We start from the raw sequence: 23,768 nt of genomic DNA on the forward strand, positions 1-23,768 counted from the left end.
ATAAATATTTACTAAAATATTAAATATTTATAAAAACCACTTGAGAGACAATTAAAACATCCTTGATTGGTATCAATGTCTGTATAATGGGTGTGAGAAGAAGCATACAGAATATGAGTGTGGAGGAGTATAATCACGTATTGCTTCAATAATTGTTTTCATTGTCTTTATATTTGTGTTGGGTGTGGATTTCTAAGATGAGTAAAACCTTTCACATGCATTGTGCAAAATTCACATTTATATGTTTCATACCACTGTTCTTAGTAGAACAGGTGCAACAAATTAAACATGTAGATTCACTGACGTGGAACACATTGCAACCACTGTCTGATGTGGAGACTACCATACAGGTAATTAAATTACCGAAAAGAGTTCTGCAGCCATTTCAAGTGTCTTTGAGTTGGCCGGCCGACACAGGAAGAAGTACCAGCACGCTTGCATACCCAGCCATGTACGATCATAACTAAACTGAACTGCACATGGTGTACTTTTTATTTTTCCATTCTTTTTTTTTTCTTTTCTTTTTTTTTTTGCGAGTTGTGAGGTTAAATCATCAGAAATGCTAGCTTACAAATGACCCCATAAATGTGGAAGAGTTACTTCCTCATAAGGGATAACATTCAAATGCAAATCTAACATATTTGATGACAAAAAAAAAAAATAACAAGAATCTAACAAAGCTTTACTAATGCAGTAATGACAAGAACTTAGATACTCGCATTGTCAAATCTTATATAATTGTACTAATGAAGATTTTTACTTTTTTTGTAAAGGCAGGTGCATGACTCACATGCTGAATACTGCATTCATCATTCAGCTTTGATTGCAGTGTATGGGATATACTGGCATAGAGAGAAAAATATATTCATATATTCTCCTTCTCTCCCTCTCTGTCTGTCTGTCTCTCTCTCTCTCTCTCCTCTCTCTATCTATCTATCTATCTCTTCCTATATATCTCTTGAACAATTTCAAATGGATTACAAGACTTCAGAACATTATATCTCAGTAATATAAGAAATCTTATAATCTTAATGATTGTATCTTGTGAAAGGGCAATGAATGCATGGGTTGTGCATTCTCAAACATCTTGAAAACAGTGCTACAGAGAAGTGAGTTTGAATAACAATAATAGATGGAGTAGGCATTGGGTATAGCAACTCCAGAGGTCCATACAATTGGCTGGCAAATGCAATGACGAGTAGCATGAGGGCTTTATCACATCACAGAAATGTTTTAATGATATATTAAAGTACCATGGTATCAGTTAATCACTTCCCAGAATTTCTGGTCCATGCTACAGTAGTCTCTGACATGGTAAGTCATTAATACTAGAGAGAATCTTTCACAGTATATTACCGGTACTGTCCACCCAGTCTTTCCCAATGGATACACAAAGTTAAGCACAAGTGGGATGAGTTAAGACACTGGGACATTATGTTTGTTAAAGAACAATAACAACAACACACAAACCTTCAATGAGAAACCTAACCAGTTATGTGTGGTAGAGTAGGTGATAACAATGGTATGGTTTTCTTCATCAAGGGTAGCCTCCTCGGTGTTGCCACTGCTCTACCACAGGGCCATGACATTATTATCACCCAAACATTGCCAGGTACCCCAGCATGTAACACCGGGTTGTGAGGGACATACGGGCAAAAACATCTTGTCCGTATGCACTTGACAAGATTTGAACTCAGGACCTTGATTGAAAGTCACAAGTCTTGTCCACTATGCCACAGTGCCAACACATTACCCCAGATACTCTCTCGGCTGTAGATTATCAATACTGACTCCAGCGCCAATGGTGATAGTATGTCTTACAGCACTTCTACAACAACCATATGATGTAAAGTCATTGTCTACAATCCGCTTCTAGTATCACTTGGACATTATCAGCAGACAAGGTGTAGGTGTTGGGTCTTGACATGCCTTCTTCAAATCAAAGCTGGCCTTCATGATCTAGGCATAGTCTGTGAAGTCGCTGATTTTCCCCGGCTTGTTTTGACTGCCAGACTTCTTCTCTGGCGTCTGGTGGAGGTAGCGCGAGGACATCATGCTGAGCATGGGGTTGGAGGGCGCCCCCATTTGACTGACTTTGTCGTGGATGCGACGGATCTGCCGCAGTCGCTCAAGCCAGTTGGAGCAGTAAGCCTCTGAGGGACTCCTTTGGTGGATCTGGGAGGCAAGCTGTCGGTTGATTCAAGGATGGAAAAATGATGAGAGTGATGTTTGATGGGGAAGTAACTGATATGTAGCTCAAGTTATGAAGGGAAATCATCAACAAATGACATATGAAAATCTAGAAAGAAATATGGTAGACATAGAAACAATATAGCTATATATAAAAAGGCAGACAGATAGATAGAGAGATAGATAGGTACATAGATAGATAGACAATAAGACAGATAGACTATATAGATTGATAGATGGATTGATAGACAGATAGATAGATAGATAGATAGATAGATAGATAGACAGATAAATGATAGAAAGCCAGACAGATAGATAGATAGATAGATAGACAGACAGATAGATAGATAGATAGGTAGATAGATGGATAGACAGATAGATAGATAGATAGATAGATAGATGATAGAAAGCCAGACAGATAGATAGATAGATAGATAGATAGATGGATAGATAGACTGATAGATGGACAGACAGACTAACAGACAGACAGATAGATAGATAAAAGAAATATAGAAAGAGAAAGAGAGAGAAGAGGACAGATGAAAAGATTCTAAATGAGGCAAAATTGAAAATACAGGCATCCAGGCAGTGTCTGACAAGATTAAACTGATGAAACATTTCAAATATGGTGAGAAAGTTCATTCCAAAGCTTATGAGAGAGGCAAGTCTGGAATCGCTATCACCACTGCAGATTCCCTCTACTCATCCTCAGCGAATATCAGAATTACTGCAATGTCTAAATGGTTGTCATGACTACGACGTCCAGTGAACTCACATTAGCATGTAGGGCCATCTGTCTAACGAGAAGTGCCACTCGTTGGTCGGACACCATCCAGGGACCCCGCCTTCCTAACATCTGCTGCAGCTCTGGGTTAATCAACCAACAAGTGCAAAACTTTGTGAAAAGACTCAGTCTGTAACTTACATTGTACATTTTTATCTCATCATTTTTGCCTATCATCACATAAGACTTTTTCTATATTTCAATCTCTAAACCACTAATATTGATCTTTCTTAAACATCTAAAGAAAACCATCTATTGAAAGGCCAATGGTCATCAAATTCCTGTGATATGTTTAAGTTGTAAGTTTTGTTTCTTTCTATTCCTGTCATCTTGACTGTTTTTGTGCTTCTTCATTGGATCAGAAAGAAATCACATTGAAAGAAAAGGTATTTCCAACCCACCCCCCCCCCCCCACACACACACAAAAAAAAAAAATGATAGTAATAATGAAAGTAAATATCAGACAGCATATAGGATCGGGACAGTAAACCATCTAGCTTCATAGGCTTCAGAATGTATTCAGTTCTTTGCTTCAAGGCACCAAGTTTTGTAGTCTTGACATGAAGTGTGATACCAAACCCACTTCAAATTGATAAATATTGTCAAATCAAAAGAAGAGAATAAAAGAAAGTTCCTTAATATCAGACACAAAATAAGATATTTTAAAGTTTTATAATAATAACAATAATAATTAGCATTTATATTGCGCTTAATACACAGTTTCTAAGCACCTTACATAGATTATAATCATACCAAAACATAATCTTATATTCAACATAACTACAAAACTCTACAATAATTTACATTACATAATATACTTCAGCAATAATCAAATACTAAAATTAACATACTTAACAGACACAAAAAAGAAGAAAACATAGCATACAAGAACATGACATCATAGTAATGTCAACTTATATCGACTTCATTAAATGTGTCTTCAGGAGGGTCTTAAAAGTTTTGCACCTTTTCATTAAACAACTAGAAAAGCACTCTGAGAGCGCAGACCTCCGCCAAGCAGCTACTTTCCACCAATGATCTTACTCTTCCCAAGGATATTTTTCTCCTGTCCACCACTTGGGAAAAGCTCTTTGGGCTCTTCCATAGAGATCAGTGATTTCCACCCATAGGTCTTCATGCTGAAAAATTGCCTGATTTCCCAATATAGAAGCCTTTGTTATGTCATTAACCCTCAGCTGCACGGTGCGCCTCGCCCTAGCAGAAAGTGGAGCATGCACTTTAGTGCGCGCATGCAAACCTCAAATACGCGCAGGCTGAACTCCCAAGTTCATTGACCCTACCTGCCAAAATATCAAAAATCCTTCGTAAATTCCCCCAAAATTTTCGGATCACTACCAAAAGTTAATCGTTTGTTACTTGTGTCATTCTCAACCTCTCCTGCAAGTTTCATCTCAATCCGTTAACTACTTTTTGAGTTATTTTGCACACGGACAAACTAACAAACTAACTAACGAACAAACAAATGGTAACGAAAACTTAACCTCCCCCCTTGGCGGAAGTAATGACAGTGGTCAGAAGCATATACTAGTACATAGGTTAGATTTGAAGACGATGTCATGAACCCACACATGTTCTATTGTCTTGTCCACAAATACATCATCATTTTGCTTGTTTGCTTTTTCCAAGTGATATATTTGTCACAGGAAGCAAGCTTCTATACTACTGTCACTGGGCAGTCCACTCAAGACTTTAGATCATGTAAATAATGCTCACGCGTGAAACATGTGACCAGCAAATGGTCATAACATCTCTCACTGCGTAATGTTGAATACTGGGGTTTATCTTTACACGCCATCACACTGTAATTGCTACATAGCTGCAACTCAAACTGTGTGAGTACTGGTAGCCTTTAATCAACATGACACTTTTTTTTTTTTTTTTTTTTTGTTCATCGTATTTTCAAGAGATACTGCCCTGGTCTCTTCAGATGATTCGTATAAACTAGTGCTGGTAAAAAATGTTCATCCAAAATGTAGGAAAGCCTGCTGTATCATACACTTGTAGATGGTGTTCATTAACATCATTCAGTATCTTTCTCTCTGGATGTTCATTCTGCTATTTGTATGATTAAATGCCAGAGCTGAGTCAATAACACTGTGTGCTTTGTAAAGTACCATTAACCTCATAAGATGACAAATATTTCTGATACTGTTTAACAGGATATGAAATATTTACTGTATGCAAATACAAAATAAGACACATATAAGCACAAAAATATACTCTATCTGATTCCACAATCGAAAGGAACTCAAGGTTTTTCTTATTTACTTTCCAGACAGACAATCAATATTTATTCACCTGATAGTACCATCATCACCCTATGTTTGCAGGTTGTAACCTGAACTACATAACACAAAATCTGTTCTCCTTTTCACCTATCCCAAGTCAACAAGAGTTCACACGATGTAAACTTTTAGGCCTATAAAATCATTTTATGACTTGCTACCAAAATCTTTATCATCTCTTTGCTCTGTCAATATTATGGTTTGAAAAAAAAATAGTGAAACAATACTCTAGGCTAATCTTACATTAAAAAGAAGATAAGATGAACCCAGCTGAACCTCGTTATAACCTAACTGATAGTACCAACATTCTTTTTTTTTAATGACATTTGATGATGGCTTAACTTGGAAAGATCATATCAGTGATATTTCTATTAAAACAAGTAGAATTGTAGGTGTCAATATAGATGAATCAATTGGGGCATTCCCTTCCTTCAAAACCCCCTTTCACAGTGTATCATACTATGCCTTTCCAACACTTAACATTTTGAGCAATAATATGGGGTCAACGTTCATCATACTTTTTGCACCATATATCATTATCATTTAAAAAATGCGCTATAAGAACATTCTGTAATACAAATCTTTTTGCACACACTGTGGTATTACTCAAACAAACTAGGTTTTACAAATTGATCAAACAGTGCAGTAATAATTGGCTACATTTATGTTCTCTTACATCAAAGGTACCTTTCATACCTGACACGTTCCATAATTTATCTACTTCAAAGAGTGCATTCCATACCTCCAACACTAGATGTTGTCATCAAAACACATGTTTACCTTTGTACAGATATGAGTTTTCACAGACAACAATCAGATAAAAAGATGAAGATGAAGCCAAATGCTGGAATGAGTTCCCAGCTGCCATCAAAGAATGTCCAACACTTTTAGCTGTTAAACATAATTATAAGATGTTTTTGATCCACAGCGCAACTGAATAATCTGTGTCAGACTTTGCCCTTTTTGTTTTCTCCTTGTTGTCCCGTCTTATTTGCTGTTTAGTGTTTATTTTTTTCAACCTAGAGTTGTACTCTGTAAATGTATTTAGTCTTTTTTATTTTCATTTGCATCCTATTCATCTTTTAAGGGAATTGACCTAAATAGGTCTCATAAGGCTTTTGCTGATTTCCTCACATCCATATATATGCTCTTTCTTGTATATATATATATATATTTATATATATATATATATATATATATATATATATATATATATTTGCTCTTTCTTGTATTCTCTTTAAAGGTGATGTGCAATAGGCATAGATTAATTAACGTATGTCTTTAGCATGTGGAATACATTAACCCGTTGAGGACGGCTTCATTTTGCTTCAACACGTATTTCCCATAGACGCTTGCCCGAGTATACTCGGGACTCGTCCTCAACGGGTTAATTGAACTCAAACTCTGAAATGACAAGCAATAATATCTGTAATCTATGATAGAGCCAAACCTGTTTTGATAGTTGCTTGCTATATGCAGCTACTATAAATACCCTCATTTAAAAAAAAATAAATAAAAATATGGGTAGCAGGCTTTCCAAAATATAGTGGCTACCTATGCAACACAGCTGTAAGAGCATGAAATTGATCCAAAGATATATTTGTATCAAATTCAATTTTTCTTTTAGCTTTCCATAGAGTTTTAGGCAGTCTTTCAGTTGGTCCCCCACTGTCAAGTCTGACACCTTTGTTTTCAGCATTCTATGTTAATTTCCTGTTCACTGGAGTTTTTAATCTTGTCTAATAGCCTTGATATATATTGCAATCATGATTAAACCAAGATAGAAAGGAAACACAGTCCTATATACAGATCTATTTATGAGATACCAAAGTATCACATTCAATGCTGTGTTCAGATCTTTCACAGTCATGTGCGTATAGGAGGCTTGCATACAACATTAGCTACACATGTTATGAGGTATTGAAAATGGAATGTCAACCTGTTCATGGTGGCCAACAGTCTACAAAGGATAGTACATGTACCCTTTTGGTTTGCCTTGAGAAGTTGCTATAAAAAGGTTTGATAGCAATTAATTCCCCATTGAATGAGGAGTCATTGTGGCTCAGTAAATAAGACCAAGGACACTCAATCTAAAGGTCCCTGGTTAAAGTCTTCCGGTAGCAGCAATTGTGCCCCTACGTTTGGCACTTTTCCAAGTGTGTAGTTTTTTTTTTTCTGGGGACTCAAATCAGTAGTTACAATGATTGCCTCCTCATAAGCATGATTAAATTCTCTCTTTGTAGCCTCATAAACTAAATCCACATTTCGGATTGATTCCAATACCGTGGACTCCCATTATAACGAAGTCCTCGGGACCAGCAGTTTTCTTTCGTTACATCGAAATTTCGTTATAACTGAACAAATAAACAAAAAAAAAAATACATAGAGTGGATGTTGCAGCCTGAATTTTCACTTCGTTGTAACCGAAATTTCGTTACAACCGTGTTCGTTATAACGGGAGTGCACTGTAATGTAATTGATGTGAAGTGTACATCAGTTAAAGTGAGTTATCACATCATGCAATCATGATTCATTGTCAAGAGCAGAGAAAAGGACAACAACAATTTCAAATATAATTGTCAAAGTTGACTTACCTGGTTTTGCTTGGATGGACACCAGGTTGCTTTCGTTGTCCAACGGTTCCACAATGATCTCGGCAAAATTGAACTGACCCTTGAGTGAGAAATGAGTAGAGAGAATTGTTATTGGTTAAACAAACAGACAAGACTTTGAATCCTCCACTGATAATACAACAGGGCTCAACACTAACTTTTTTCTCTGGTGGCTTATTCTAGAAACTGATATCTTTAAACTTCAGATTCTAGTGGCCCCAAAAAGAAAATGATTTGGTCTGAAATATATTAAGGAAACATAGCAATCCATTTTAAATCTTATCAGGCCACCATAAGATAACATTTTTGGAAATCTAATGACCTGTCATCAACTTTTAGGTGCCCAAGGCCACGGCTAATGTAAGCCCTGGATATAATTTTTGGAGTGAGCACGGTGTACAGTCAGTTTTGATGGGAGCAGAGAAAGAAAGAATGTCACACTTAAAATTACAGGGTAGGCAACTGCTGTTAAAACGACATCCAGGAAACATAGTTAAAGATAAAATGACAGGCATATATATGATACAAAGACAAAACAATTACATGAGAGAAAAAAAAATAACTACTATGTACATCGATAGTAGAACAGGATTGAGAAAGAAAGAGAGCAACTACAGTGTAAGGAGTGCGACAAAGACAAAGTGATATGGAAAAATTTAAAGCATACCTTGATGGTTCCAAGCTGGTAGGGTTGTCCACTCTCGTTGTAGACAATGGAGACAAAGTCGTTGCCAATGTGCAGCTTTTTGCCATTACAAGTTGGATCCAACTCCTTGTTGGGCATCAGCGTGGCGATGTGGAAGATAACTGTTGAACACAAAACACATTGAACAACTGCATAGACTCAGGGGGAATTCCCTCGTTATTCCTTTTAGAATGGGAAATCTACTAATCTGTGTAATTGGCAATAGCATGCACAACCCTACTCAACAACTACTGCACCATTGCACCATAGTCACAATACTTATAACACACATCTCAGCTGACTATCAGTGATCAAAATTACATGCTATATTATTTTTCCTCAATGGGCATATTAGCATAAGATTTAAATTCTGACCAAAATTTGAAAAGCAGCAAATTAAAGAGGGTCACAGGCTAGGAAAATGCTAAAAAATCATTAAAATAACCTGATATGCATTCCGTTCTGTATCATCATGTACATACCCTAATTACAGCTGTACATTGAGAATGATCTGGCTTATCTATTTTTATATCATTTGCAACTTTTTCAAAAACAAATGAGAATTCTTGAAGAATCCAAGGTAGGAAAGCAAAGCAAGTTCTGTTTTCTGCTTTGAGTTTTTACCATATTTACTGTAAGAGTGGAAATCTTCACGGTGTTGAAATTTTCGTGCATTTCGTGCAACCAGGAAGTAGCGCGAAAATTAAAGCACACAAATATTTTTGCTTGCCACAGGTTCCAGTAGTTGATGTCTTGATTCCACAGAAATATGAATTTACAAAACTCACCTTACGCACCTGAGTGCAAAAAAAAAAAGAAGAATAGTCACATGAAAATATCCACTTTTGCAGTAGCAGTGTATTGAGAGAAAATGAGGAAGAGAGAGAGATAGAGAGAGAAGGAGAAAGGGAAAGTACCTTGCATGATGTCATCCTTCCACCAGTAGGTAAAGTTGCCATCTGACCCCGTCCTGTCCAGTCCTCCCGTGTACACCTCGTCCGGGTCAACATTCTTGAGTGACACCAGCTGACCAAGACCCTTCAGGAAGGTCATGTAGCGGGCTGACCCGTAGACATTGGACAGGATGGCTGTCTCGTCCTTAGTCTGTCATGGTCAAGTTATTTCAAAACTCATTTGCAATACCAACTATGAGGTACATGTTGGAAAACACTCAGTACATGTTGAAGACTCATAGGCCTTATTCAAAAAGGTGGTTTACATTTAAATCATATTTCATGCAAATTTCTTCAGCGTAAATGAGAGTGACAGATTGTGTCCGCCGGCAGACGTCCAATAACAATCTCATATTGATATGTGCACATCAAACGTATGCCTATTTCACGCTTCTCTTAGTCCATGGACTAAATTCAAACAATGGTCTAGATTTTAACCACCTTCATGAACACAGGCCGTACAGCTCTGGAAGAGAAAGTTACAAACTTTTATTCCCCCCCCCCCCCTCCAAGGAGATTATGTTTTTGCCTTGATATTGTTTGCTTGCTTTCATAATATCTGCTAGAACTATTCATGCGAGGTTAAGATGGGATATTGGTGTAATTCTAAGGATAGGTCCGTTTTCATAGAAAGAAACAGGTTTAATACTAAAGGGATGGTACAGTATTGGTGGAGATGAGAATTGGGCTTTTAATTTTTTACGAGATACCAAGAAAACACTTATGATATAGTACAGAACATACCATTTTAAGAGGAATTCAAAGTTTATTTGATAAAAATTGGGTTTGGAATGACTGAAACATCCAAAATCAAAGTAAACCAAAGTGATCGTAATAAAACGTGGGTCCCACACTTTATTAGAATCGCTCTTTTTTGGATATCTCAGCCATTTCAAAACCAATTTTCATTAGATAAATGTTGAATTCTTCATAGAATTACATGCTCTTTCATATTTCATAAGAGATTTCTCATTATCTCACCAAAAAATGTTAGAAACATGAAATTAGGTCTCAACCAAAACTATACCATCCCTTTAAATTTTGTGATGGTAATCTGGACAATGTGTCAGATTCGGGATGTGTTTTTAAGGATGCATGCAAACTGTTGATCTATGGCATGGGTGACCTGCAGCCTTGGTGGAAGTTAGTGATCTCCGAGTGTTTATAAGTTTTAGGTCATATTTCACTTTCCTTTCTTATTTATGGTTTATTGTGACATTATTGCGTTTGATTTGCCAAAGACTAAACATTCTTACTTTTAGTTTCAGCAATGTCTAGCCATGGGTCTTTAATACACTCTCCCCAATCCCCTCTTGCTCTATCGTACACTGTGAATACTTTTAGCTGAATTCAGCCATCTCTTTTGTTTTGATTAACATAGTTTACTTCTTTTTCAGATTCTCATTTTGCGCTTCAAATTTTAATGATAACCAAATAATGATTTACACTTTACTTTTATGTTAACAACATTGTTCTTATAAATGTTATTGGCAGGGCTGGTAAACTCTGCAGATCTAAACACATGATGATGTACAGTAAAACAACAACAACAACAACAACAATAGCAAGCAAAGCATATTTCTATCACAAAAATTCTATTTTGTTTTAAAAATGTTCAAATTCATGTACCATCCAAGCCAGATCAAAAATTTAGAAAAGATACATTTTTCATTTGAAAAAAACATGCTTTCCTATTTTGGGGGAAGAAAAGACATGCTAAAAACAAGTCAAACCTGTCAACGGCGGCCACCTAAGGGAGATGAAGAAGGTGGCTGTTATAGAAAGGTGGCCACTACAGCAGGTTTGACTGTACTGTAAATATAACCTAGTTGGCAGCTCTGTGATGGGTAACAGATACATTGTATGATGAGAAAATAATCAAAATATGGGTTTTAAGCAGCTAGGATTTAAGTTTAGAAGAAGCCGAGTGAAGAGATTTTGGTACCTGTCCCTCTCCCACGTAGAGGACACCAATCTTGTGAGTGTCGTGTGGAGGAATCCTGTCCAAGACCTTGACCGCTCGCTGACCGACCTAGGTGGACATAAAACAGGTGTGGTCAAATTAGAGGTGGATATGAATAGAAATGCAGCATACACGGACATTATTTTAACAGTCTCTAGTAGCAAAACATTTGTAGCATGGTTTTGCAATATGCCTGTCGAACACAAAAAAATGGTAAAAAATTTTCTGTAGCACATTTTCATTTTCTTTACCCTGACAACATCATAGAAAATTGCAGTCTTTTTCAACCTTCTTTTCCAGTGGGCTAGTATGTTATTTTCACTTAATTCACTCTACCTGATTTTGATATTGGAGGATGCTAAATCTTACAAGTTGTTCTGTTTACTTGAATGAAAAGTAAGAGACATGACAAACTACATATATCGCTACGGCGACTGATATGCCTCCGCCATAATGCATGGTTCTCCTAATAGGTCTATAGTACAATGTCTTGACAATGTGTGATGACAGTTTCACACAATTGGCAAAATATTAAAATGACAGGTTTGCCACAAATGTGCTGAATGTTCACTTTCCTAGAACTAGGTTCAATTGGATGAATGATTAAAATGTCAGAGTGCAGGTATTTGGGGAACTGATGATTTTTACTTGACTTTTGACCCTTTTATAAGTTTATGCATTGAGTAATTTTCAAGGTATTGAGAAAAAGTATAATTTCAGTATCAAATGGGAAAATAGCATTATCTAAACCTGGCCTTTGACCTTTGACCTCACAGTTCCAAAGAGAATCACTGTTAGGTTGAACATGCATAAATATGTAAGTTTCATGATGATACCTTGAGTTACTTTTGAGATATGAAGGAAAAAGAGCAATTCAGCACTTTCACTTGACTTTTGACCTTTTGACCTTTGACCTTTTGGCAAGAAACTTCCCACAGAATATATATTGGGTAATACATGCATACATCAAGTTAAAAAAAAAAAAAACCAAACCTTCAGGCATTGCCTAAATATAAGGAAAGTAGTGATATTTTGAGGAGTTGACCTTGACCTTTGACCCCCTGAACTTTGACCCATGACCCCAACTTCCCTAGATAATCACTGCCCATCAGTACAAGCATATATACTAAGTTCCATGAAGATACCTTGAACCATTTGCGAGATATGGAGAAAAACATGAAATTTCAATTTTTTTTCACAAAATAACCTGTGACCTTTGACCTTTGACCCAGTGACCCTAAAATCCACACAAAGTATTATCCCCCAAGGATATACCCTCATACCAAGTTTGATGTAAAACCACCACACGGTTCTTGAGATATCGACAAAAACAAAACGGGACGGACGGACGTACGTATGTACGTACGGACAGACGACCCGAAAACATAATGCCTCCGGCCACTTCGTTGCGGAGGCATAAAAAAACCTTTGTGTTTCTCGACAGATGATATTCACATCTTTGTCATGGAAATGAGTTAAAAAGACACATTAGGCATCTACGTGTACTCACAGCAGAGAGGGGAATGGCTACCGGTCTGTCAGCACCCTCGTTGAATAGAGGGGAGAAGTAAACCTGGAGGAAGACGAAACTGGAAGAAAAGAGAGACAAAAAGAGCACCTATTTAGCAGGAAGTGGAGAAAAAAAAAATCTCTCATAAATGTCTCATTAAACAAATGATATTCATCCACAATTTGCATCTTTTAAGAGCCTAATATTTCCTCAAACAGGAGTAAGAAAGGCATGCCTTCAGCTTAATTTCAACCATCCACAAGTGACTCAGTTAGTCTCAAGAACACTTGGACTAAAACAAGATTTCTGTTTTGCTTATAAGGTGAAGAAACAAAATGCAGGATTCAAATGGAGCCGAAATGAAATTACATACAATAAAATTGATGACAAGATTCAAATCTGAAAAAAAAAATAAAAATAATAAGGGTAAAGTTGGTGTCATCAAGGCTAAGAGCAAACCTTGGATTCAGTCCCGATCGGTAGGAGTCTCTCTGTGCAGTAGGCTTGTGGTCTGGAGGTCGTCTGCTCCTTGTGTCCACCTGCTGAGCCTTCTGCCAGTCCCTCCTACGTACCATGATAGAGACGGTGTGCCCCCTGCGCCTTGGGGCCATCAGCTGCTCCTCATCCCTAAGCGACAGGGACTGGTCCTGCAGTGTGGACGTACGTGTGATGGATGGAACAGCCAGTGTTTGTGGCTTTTCCGGTTTTTGCTCCTCCTCCCTCTCTTTGGGAGGAGCTGCTTTTGATGAAGGTCCATCTGCGGCCTGCCTGCCAGATGGAGCGCCCGTCTCCTGGGCAGCACGCTCCTGTGGCTGAGGGTCACTGGTCCTATCCTCCTGCTCGATGTCCTTGTAGCTGATGTCGATGAAGTCTGAGGATCCGCTCCTCTGGAGGGCAGCATCCCGGTCACTCCTGTGGTCACTCTGGTCACCAGCGTCCGGCTGCTTCTTCTCCAGGGTGTCTTGATTGTAGCGCTTCTCCAGGAAGCTGGGATCCTTGTAGGAGCCTGGTTTCTGGGCAGCGTCTTCCAGGAAGGACCTAGCAACGGTGCGAGGGGACATGGCCGAGACTGCATCCCCTGCCCGTTGCTTGCTGGTGGGGATGAGTGCTGGGGATGAGTTACTTCGGACTAGCTGGGGTCTGGCTGACATGGCAACATCATCCATGGTGCTTGGGTTAGTTTCTAGCTCCTTCAAGACACGGCAGTATTGAGATTCCTGAAATCAAGGATGAATGCAAAAAACAAAACTCCCTGTAAACAATTGACTTCATCATGAGCAGAAGAGCATCGTTCGGAATTGGCGCAAGTTTCAGATTCTGGTCTTAACTTTACGACACATTTTCAACAGCAGCACAAGGTCTGAATAATAGAAGTTGATGCTAAAAGCAACAGGCAGGTAACAAGCCCAAGCTTTAAGCATGCTATTTACTGATGAGGTGTCTACAATTGTTGCCACCTATGATAAGTGCAAGCTAAAACATACAGTCTAGAAGACATGGTCTAGCAGTGTGCATACTGAGGTGACACACAAAAAAAAAGGACAAGGGTCAAAGCCTGGGACATATCACATAAGTCTACAAGAAAAAATAATTCATTAAAAGTCCTTCTAATACATGGGCAAGTTAAAATGAAAGAGTCTATTAGACAAAGAGAATCCTTGACCAAGAAGGAGATGGTCATTATGAAAAGAAGAAGGTGAACATTGCCAGGGTGAAAAATGTCATGTCAAAGTAGAAATGACGATGAGCTACTCACCCTTTCATCTCCAAGGTCTCTCTTCCTAAGACTGGAGTAGTCCTGCATAAAACTTGGTCCAACGGGAGACAGGCCCATCTCTGGTCTTGGGAAGCTCAGAGCTTGTTGGTCTGAAGGCAGGCCTAGTGATGGTCCAAGAAACAGTGAAGTGATTAAAATGGAAGGCAAACACCTGTTTGGCAGTGCAAATTAAGCCTTGTACTAGTTCTCCTTAAAAATTAACCACTGGAAATAACAACACAGTCCATGTACAGTGTGCTAATAAATCTGCAGAGTACTTTACACAGATCCACAAATTAATGCAGTTCTTTATCAAATACACTCATTTCTTCACATCCCATTTTAAGCCGAACAAACTATTCCCAATTTCAAATTTCTTACCTTTGTAGACAAATTATGAAGATTTGGCTTACAAAAGTTCATGAATATTTTATAGCATCTTATTCTGCTTTTGAGACTTACAATAATATACTATCACATGCATGCAAGTCAGCTCTATCCACTTTTGATTGAAGTGAAAGTTATGAAGCTCTATCATGATTTAAAAGCAAAGGCTGTAAACGGTGATTGGGCTCATATGCGACCTGTGATATTGTTTCATGCATACATTCATTCATTCACTGCTTTAATGGCATTTCTTGAGTGTGATGAAAAGTAAAAACATGTAACACTTGAATCTTGAATAACTTCTATCAAAATGGCACCATTCATGACACAATATTCCACATTTAGACTCTCTGTCGTTAAAATGACAGTGATGAGATTAATGAACAAATAAAACTCTAAATGAGACTTCAGTTTACTAAATCAAACATGGAAGAAACACATACATGTACATGTATGATCACAAACTTTAGGGTCATTTATCACAGGCTGTTGAATAAAAATAACATGATTTCATAATGTATGTCCTTCTCCCTGTCACAATGGTATCTTGAGATACCTACATTTAAAAAAAAAAATAAAATCTACAAGATATGACTCCTAAACCAAAGTAACAAACAATGGAAAAACATGGTGAGGTTAGAAATTTTCTCCAATTATGAAACAAAGATCCTGAACTATGGAAATCAGGAAAGCCAAATTACACACAATTAACAATATTGTTATATTATTGATGATGGAAATCTATGGTAATATCTAGAGCTACAGAACAATAATTGATACATTAAATGTGATGACTCATTGTTAAAACATGTAAAACAATTTAATGCTACCCTAACATGAACATAAACACATGTGCACACACACACATTAAAAACACACATATCAATACTTCAACATGTTATGAATGGAAACTGTGCAGATACATACTGTATCATAAACAAAGCTAGTTTGCTAGCTGTACACCACATATTTTGCAGGGTCTTCATTTTGGCAAATTTCTCAAGTTGAGTACTATTCACGAATTTTATAACATGCCAAAAAATAACTTCTATCCCAACATGAATATGATGTGCATGGCTGCATACATTTCTCGATCAATTGCAGTACTCTGCTATAACAAATCAAACCACTTGTGAAATTTTTGTGGAGTTCTGAATCACGAGAATTATACTCATTAAATATATGGCACACTCACTAAATATATCGCATACACAGATTACTAGTGAAATTACATGCACACAAAGATATACACATTGGCCCATATTCTGCAGTCCAGTTTAGCAAGATAGTGGCTCTGGAACTCAGACATAGTGTTAAAACCAAATGTGACTTTGACCATGACAACAATCTAAATTAATTCTGAGTGAATTTCAGCATCTGAAAGTCAGGATTAGGGTGACACCATGTTTATTAGTGTAGATATTCAAGTCTGTTCCAATGAGATTTAATTAGATGTCTGGCATTGTGCATCACATGGTTATTTTCAAACAGAAAACATTTTTACAAAGTACTTTGTTTGTTGGTTTTTGTTGTTGTTGTTGTTTTCTGAACATAATCTCTAATGTACAGTCTGACCTCTCCGCCCTGGACATGTCGGGAAAGGCACCCAGCTGAGTTCAATATTCTTCAAATTCAAGCTTGTATCTAAACTGTCTATGTACGATACCCTGAGAGTTGGAAACACCTCAAGTTGGTACTTAGACAAATCTTTTATTAAACCTGGTTCATTAATGGTCTATATGGTCTGGAGCTATGAAACTGAAAGTTACACACCTTATATAAATACCTAATAGAAACCTTACCCTGACTAGACTTTCCACTTTATAGACAAAGGTTTGAATTAAAGCGCACCTAGGAATATAGGCTGATCCAGGGTATGATGGCTTTGATAATGCCCTCTTTTGATAATTTTCTACTTCTTCCTAATTTTGGATAGATTATGAGACACTTGACATTTCTTCCTGTATCCTAATCCAAATGTTTTTCTGGTTCTGTGTTCAATGATGTTTCAAAAGCCTTATAACCTGACTCCTATTACATTTGTTTGTTTGTTTGTTATGGCTAACATTGTTTTGAGGAGTAGAAGGAATATCACTGAAAGCCCCTTGCTAACATTTGCAGATTAAAAAAAAGCAACCCCAGCGTCAGTGCTTCAAAATAATTCTAAAATGTGAGCTAGGGATAAAAAAAATGAACATGAAAATGTTAAACACTATATTCAGTGTTATATATGAACAATAGTTTATCAAAAACCCTTTCAAGGATAAAACGTCACCATGACAGCTTATTGAGAAAATTCAAAAGTGATATCTCCCTATATTTTTATATATTTTATTCAATTTGTTATGAAATCTTTGTACAGTACTAGGGTGTTTTGTGATACAACTGACCTATACATACAATGTATGAATCAAATGTGATAATTTGAACATTTTTTAATCAATACTCCTAATATCAAACAGTGGCTTTGACCTGTTTTAGGCATGTACCGAGTATACTCAGGCAGGTGTCTATGGGAAATGTGTGTTGTAGCAAAATCAGCCAGTCCTCAACAGGTTAACCCTAAAGGGGCCGGGCTTTTTTGGTTATGCTCAGACCGGGGGTGGATTCCGCCCCCCAACGCATTGAGAGTCTAATTTTTGATCTGTAAATCTGTTTTAGCATATTCAACAATTGTACATCACAAAAACTTCCAAAACTCATTTCAATTCTTATGTATTTTATTGTTTTCAGAATTTCTCATGTATTTCTTTGTTTTTCAACTTTTGTTTTTTCTTTGTTTTTTCATTGGAAATTGTCAGTGACCACTTTTCTACCATAATTAGCACAAAATTAATCAATGAAAGTGATTAATTGTAAAAATAATCAGGTTTTTATGACTTTCATGACAGAGCACTGTTTTCCATAGGAAATGTACACAAAATCACAAAATTGTGCCCGTTTTGGGGCGACATTCCATTACAAAAATGGGCGTGGCTTCGCGAAAGTATGCGCGGACGTTGCAAATTTGGTCTCAAAAGTTGCGCAAGACTTGAACGAAGAAAGTCAAGAAGCCTCGCGAAGAGGCCTTCTCGCGTTACAGAATTATAGCGCGAAACGTCGAGGGGGGGCGGATTCCGCCCCCCCCCCCCCCCCAGCCCTTTTAGGGTTAAGGTACTACATCTGGGCAACATTACATGTGTAGGGTACATGCTTCCTGTATTTGCAGCACCTTTGAAAAAAAAAAAGTTCTATTTGAACTAGAAATAACAAACTAAAAGCAATGTCACACACTTTTTACAAGATTGTACTTTACTAGCTGCTGATTTGCCACTATATCAACAAACATGCATTCGATAGGCCAACTAAAATACCGGTACAGGGTTTGGCACATGGAACACACTGTACAAACTTGTTCTGCTATGAAACATAATTTGTAGATCACATGAAAAATTCTAGATGATACTGTAAAAGTGGATATTTTCGCGCAACTAATTTTTCGCGCTTGGCCAGGCAAGAAGAGTTTCGCGTGTTTTTAAAGGTCCAGTTTACCTTTGGGAGCAGTGATTTCAAAATTTTTCAAGATATCATATTTGATGCATATGTGTAGGTCTGTTGTATCATAAAACATCATACCATATGAAATATTTGCAATAAAACCTAAGATATAAGGAGATATCAGGGTTTTTCTCAATAAACCGTAACTGTATACGGTTTAGTCTGGAAAAATTCTTATTACAACTATTGTTCACATTTTGTGTATTTAACAACACTTAACATCGATTATACAGATTCAAATTTTGACAGTGGTTGTTTCTATCCCTAACTCACATTTTAGAACTATTTTATAGCACTAATGCTTTCATCTGCGAATGGTAAATTATGCCTTTAATTCCACGGAATCAGGACATTACGCACAGGAACATATGGCAAGCAAAAATATTCGCGTGCTTTTATTTTTGCGCTAGTTTCAGGTTGCGCAAAATGTGTGAAAATTTCCACTTTTACAGTAATCACAGACTGGGAAGAGAAATTTCTTTTTCCTGTTTGGATAATCAATGGCTGGAATTCACGAAGGTGGTACAACTGAAACCATGGTTTAAACCATGGACAAAGACCGTAGTTCTGTATGAGGCGCCAAGTGTCGCATGGCCTATTTCGTTACGAAATCAGTCATTTTGTCGACGAAATAACCATTTCGTCAACGTAATGTGAACATTTCGTCAACCATTTCGTCCACGAAATGACTGATTTTGTAACGAAATAGGCCATGCGACACTTGGTGCCCCATACAAACTATGGTCTTTGTCCATGGTTTAAACCGTGGACAAAGATTGTACCACCTACGTGAATTCGGACCTATGAGTCTGATGCCTCATGATCAAAAAGGGGGAAATAAATAACACTTCTTCTGATTATAGGTGTGGGTGTCAATTATTGATATAAAAAAAAGATGAAAACAACAACAACAACATGAAACATGCACATGACAAGATGAAGAATTAGGACATCAAGCAAGCATTGCTTCAGACAAAAACTACCTAACCTGGTAAATTACAAAGAGCAGGGAGAGCACATACTAGGGAAAACTCATGTGAGAAATGTGTCATTTTATTGTTTGGTTTGGTTTCCTCTGTTATGTGTCTGAAGAATTTCATCTTAGTTGCCAAGTTCAAAGATGAGTACAATACATGCGTGCAAAGCACTGTAATCTTTGCTATCATCTTGAACAAGAATCCAATTCATGTTGCACAAAGCTGTTATGGTAATAGGGACAGGTACGCTGCTATTGAAGCGTAACATAAAAACTCATAATGTACAGGACACATGATAATAAAATATGTATACTTTAAACATTGTTTTGGGTTATATTCATACCCTTTTTTGAAAACTAAAATCAGAAGTGTAGTTGGTAGAAGCAATTTACTCATCAACCACACATTTCAGCAAATTCTCAAGAATCTCTGTTGATAACTACACTGACTTTTTGACAGTTAAAAAAAGTCATGAACATTTTCTTCGGTAACTGATAAGAAAGGGTAAGAAAACTTTGCAACACTCTTGTGTGTGTGTGTGTGTGCATCCGTGCGTTTGTTGTTGTTGATTTGTTGTTTTAGTTTGATTTTGGTTTTCTTGTTTTTTTTTTTTGTTTTTTTTTTTTGTTACATTTTGTTCCTTCTTTTTTTTCTGTTACGGGAAAGAGTGAGGGCTGGTTGCAGGAAACTGTATGTCATCATTACTGTATGTCATCTCTGCGCTTCAGCCGTTCATTTGGAAAGGGTTATGTCGAGTCAAGCTGATTTGTGTGACACTGAAAGCACAAAGTGGACACGACATTGACTGCTAGTATGAGATGTGGATGGCAGCTGGTGAAGAGGGGGAAAAATCCAACTCACAAATGACATCAGCAAAAAGATCATCATCATGCATAGAGTTGCTGAAATCCAACAAGCCTGGTTATGGAGGGAATAAAAAAATAGGAGGGGGCAAAAAACGACAGTAACAACAAAACAAAGGTCATCCAATATGCAAGAGGCGCACACCAGGAACACCTTGAATAGTATACAAATAGTGAATGGTCACGAGTGCAATGGTACGAGATTTCGCACGAGGTGAAAGATAGAGGCGCTCTATTCAACAAGGCGAAGCCGAGTTGAATAGTGCGCCTCATCTTTCACCGAGTGCGAAATCTCGTTCCATTGCACAAGTAAAGACCAAACACTATTTGTTTTATACAACGTCCAAGTAGATCTTTGTTATTTGGTTGGAGGATTGTTGGGTAGGTCTAAGTAGCCATACTTACATGTGGATCCACTGCGATTCTCTTTCTGGCTTGTGCAATCAGTGTAGATACAGGTCACAGCTAGCGCTCATACACGTACACTATAGTACTGCGTAGGCCTATACATACGCGTATGCATGTACTGCGCACACGTACACTGCGCTAGCTGCATGCGATCCTCAATATGCAATACACAGTACATGCAGTACCGTACAAGTTCTCGAACCGTGGAATAGAACGAAAAAATCGAACCAAGTTGCACGCAAAAATAGAACCAAAATTGCACGGCGCGTTGAATGGAGTAATTATTGAATATCACGTCACCAATAATCCTCCAATCAAATTACAAGGATCTACTTGGACGTTGTATAAATATTATTATTAGCTCTCTCTCTTTTTGTAAGCGTTAGTGGCTGATCATGCTAGGGAAATTCATCAATGTTCACTCACGTACAAGATGTGAATGAAATATAAAACCATAAACAAGTGTACACCTGCTATTAGAGGTACATAAGATTGTCTGTCGCCCAATATGTTATGAGCAATTCGCGATTTATTGCATGTTACTAATTAATTGAGGGAAATACTATCATTCCTGTGTAGCTTTAAAAACTAATATGTTGTTGCACAGGACTTTGTGGTGAATTTACAGCTCAAAGGGATTGCATATTACATCAAATAAAGTATCATTTTGTATATCACAAATGATGAAAACAGTAACGCATTCTATGGGGCGAAATGAAAAATATGTCAGACAGATAGAAACAAGACATTAAACACAAGTAGGCTCCATGAGGACAAATGATGATGACAAAACATCAACTTATCAGAGTTTTAACCTCTCTGGCTATACCATCCCGCAAAGCCAAGGATTCAACTTGTAATGTCTCGCAGATAGAAGCACTTTTTTTTTTTATTATTATTGAATTTCAAACTCTCAGACTGCTAAGAAACTAATTCTTTGAGCTGCAATCATAGTACTAGTCACAAAATACAAATACTTGTCTAATACCAAACCTCAGCGCATAAACCTAATCTGTCAGTTTTGTTTATTTTGAAACTATTTTTCCTCCACACAATTGTCCCACAAAATTCTGAAAAGCAGGAACAAGAGAATAATAACAACATTACTGATAGTGGCTGAAAGGGTGAAAGTTCGAGAGAGATCCACTAAATTCAGGCTGACCAAGCAGACAAGAGTTAGACGCTGGGACTACAAACCATGCGAACGTTAATAGGAATAACAACACATGAAAGCATCTTTAGTCTGTCTGACATTCAGCAATACAAACATTTATCAAATGCATTGGGAAATACAGAGTGGTTTGACCTCTGACCTGTAGCTACAAGATTCTGCTTCTCATCTCCATCCTCCTCGTCCTCCTCTCCGCCCGACGATGTCATCTCGCCCTCCGTCTCCGAGCTGCTGTCGTCAGGGAGCACCATGTCCACGTCTGCATCCAGGTCCCGATTGCGGAGCAGGAGGGCGGAGATGTCCACAATGGGGAATTCCTCCGGACAGGGCAGCAGGGCGCCCCCGTTCTGGATGCGCATGATCCAGGAGGTGTTGCCCGTCGGACGCCTGACGTGGATCTCCGCCCATCCCTGGCACCAGCAGGTGCACTGGTAGATAGAGGCGGAGGAGACGCGAGACGAGAAGCGAGGCTTGAACCGCATCTCATCTCCACTCGGCTCCTTTGCACCCTCTCCCAACTCTCCGGGCACACCTGCACTTCCTGCGTCTCTTTGAGCGACCTTTGACCCTTGATCTTTATCAGTGCCACTTGCAAACATGACCTTTACCCTATCAACCTCTCCAGAACTGGGTAGAGGTGCTGGTTCCCTCTGATTCACCCTTGACCCTTGGCTCTTGTCGGTGCTACCTGCAAAGACTACTTTAGGCGATGCTCTGGCTGAATGCCTGGCACTCATCCCCATCTCACTCCCCTTCAGGCTCTCGCTGGATGACCCCCTGGAAGTCTCTGTGACCTTTGAGGTCACCTCTGGCACCACAGAACTCAAGAGCGAGAGGTGTTTGATCTCCTCCTGATCCTCCGTTCTCGTCACCTTCTGGATGGTGTTGCCACTGCTGTCCACTCTCTGGGTGTTCCCAGACTTTGACCGTTGCCTCTTCAGCCGTCCCAAGCCACTCGGATGGGGATGGCGACTGACCGGCTCTTTAGTAGCTTTCTGCGCTGGTTTTTCTGCTGCCTCTGCCTGCTTCCAGTTTGCGGTCTCCGCATCACCCTTCTCCTGAGAGGTCACTGAGGTCATCTCCACGTGCTGCTGAATGAGGGCGTTGCACTTCTCACAGACTCCGTTGCGCTGGAGTCGAGTGCTGCCACCGCTGGTTGTCACGGTAACCACTTTGTTGCCAACCAACCAACTCTGTGACTGGCCTCCTGCCAGGAGGAACTCGGCAACAGGTGATCTGAGTCATGAGAGAGAAACAACCATCCATGCATCCATCAAAGAAACTGTGTGTGTGCAATGTGTGCAGCGTGACCAATCATCATCTGTTTACAATGCAATGAACAAACAATTATTTCTTTATGCATCTGCGCTTTGTGGACACAAAGCTTCAACATACAAGGTGTAATAGATAACTGTGAATCTATCCTGGTCAATATATCTGTATTGATAAAACTTATTCTGAAAAGGCTTTTTGCAAGTTCCTTTCTTTCTGTTTTCAAGCTTAAAGGTAGACATTCATACAATTAACATCCCATGTTTATACTTTGTTACGAGAATGGTGCATACCAACTTACAGTTTCCTCCTGACAGACTGAATTATTTGCTTAATCTACTAAGTTGCCATACTATATATAAATGTCTTCATTACTTCCGCCAAGGGAGGAGGT

General features: G+C 38.3%; 1 protein-coding gene across 1 annotated transcript in view; it reads right to left on the reverse strand.

Moving 5' to 3' along the window:
* Nucleotides 1–938: 938 nt before the first annotated feature.
* LOC140231543 (tuberin-like) overlaps nucleotides 939–23,768 on the reverse strand; it is a 54,952-nt gene continuing 32,122 nt past the window's right edge. Inside the window, exons 25-35 of the mRNA XM_072311676.1 lie at nucleotides 22,245–23,338; nucleotides 20,522–20,578; nucleotides 14,760–14,881; nucleotides 13,463–14,220; nucleotides 13,004–13,082; nucleotides 11,476–11,562; nucleotides 9,495–9,681; nucleotides 8,560–8,699; nucleotides 7,875–7,953; nucleotides 2,966–3,057; nucleotides 939–2,187 (exon numbers count right to left, since the gene is read on the reverse strand). Coding sequence (XP_072167777.1) covers nucleotides 1,960–2,187; nucleotides 2,966–3,057; nucleotides 7,875–7,953; nucleotides 8,560–8,699; nucleotides 9,495–9,681; nucleotides 11,476–11,562; nucleotides 13,004–13,082; nucleotides 13,463–14,220; nucleotides 14,760–14,881; nucleotides 20,522–20,578; nucleotides 22,245–23,338 — 2,923 coding nt within the window. The 3' untranslated portion in view covers nucleotides 939–1,959. The remainder of the gene's footprint in view (nucleotides 2,188–2,965; nucleotides 3,058–7,874; nucleotides 7,954–8,559; nucleotides 8,700–9,494; nucleotides 9,682–11,475; nucleotides 11,563–13,003; nucleotides 13,083–13,462; nucleotides 14,221–14,759; nucleotides 14,882–20,521; nucleotides 20,579–22,244; nucleotides 23,339–23,768) is intronic.

Source organism: Diadema setosum, chromosome 8 (genome assembly GCF_964275005.1).
Source record: "Diadema setosum chromosome 8, eeDiaSeto1, whole genome shotgun sequence".
NCBI lineage: Eukaryota > Metazoa > Echinodermata > Echinoidea > Diadematoida > Diadematidae > Diadema > Diadema setosum.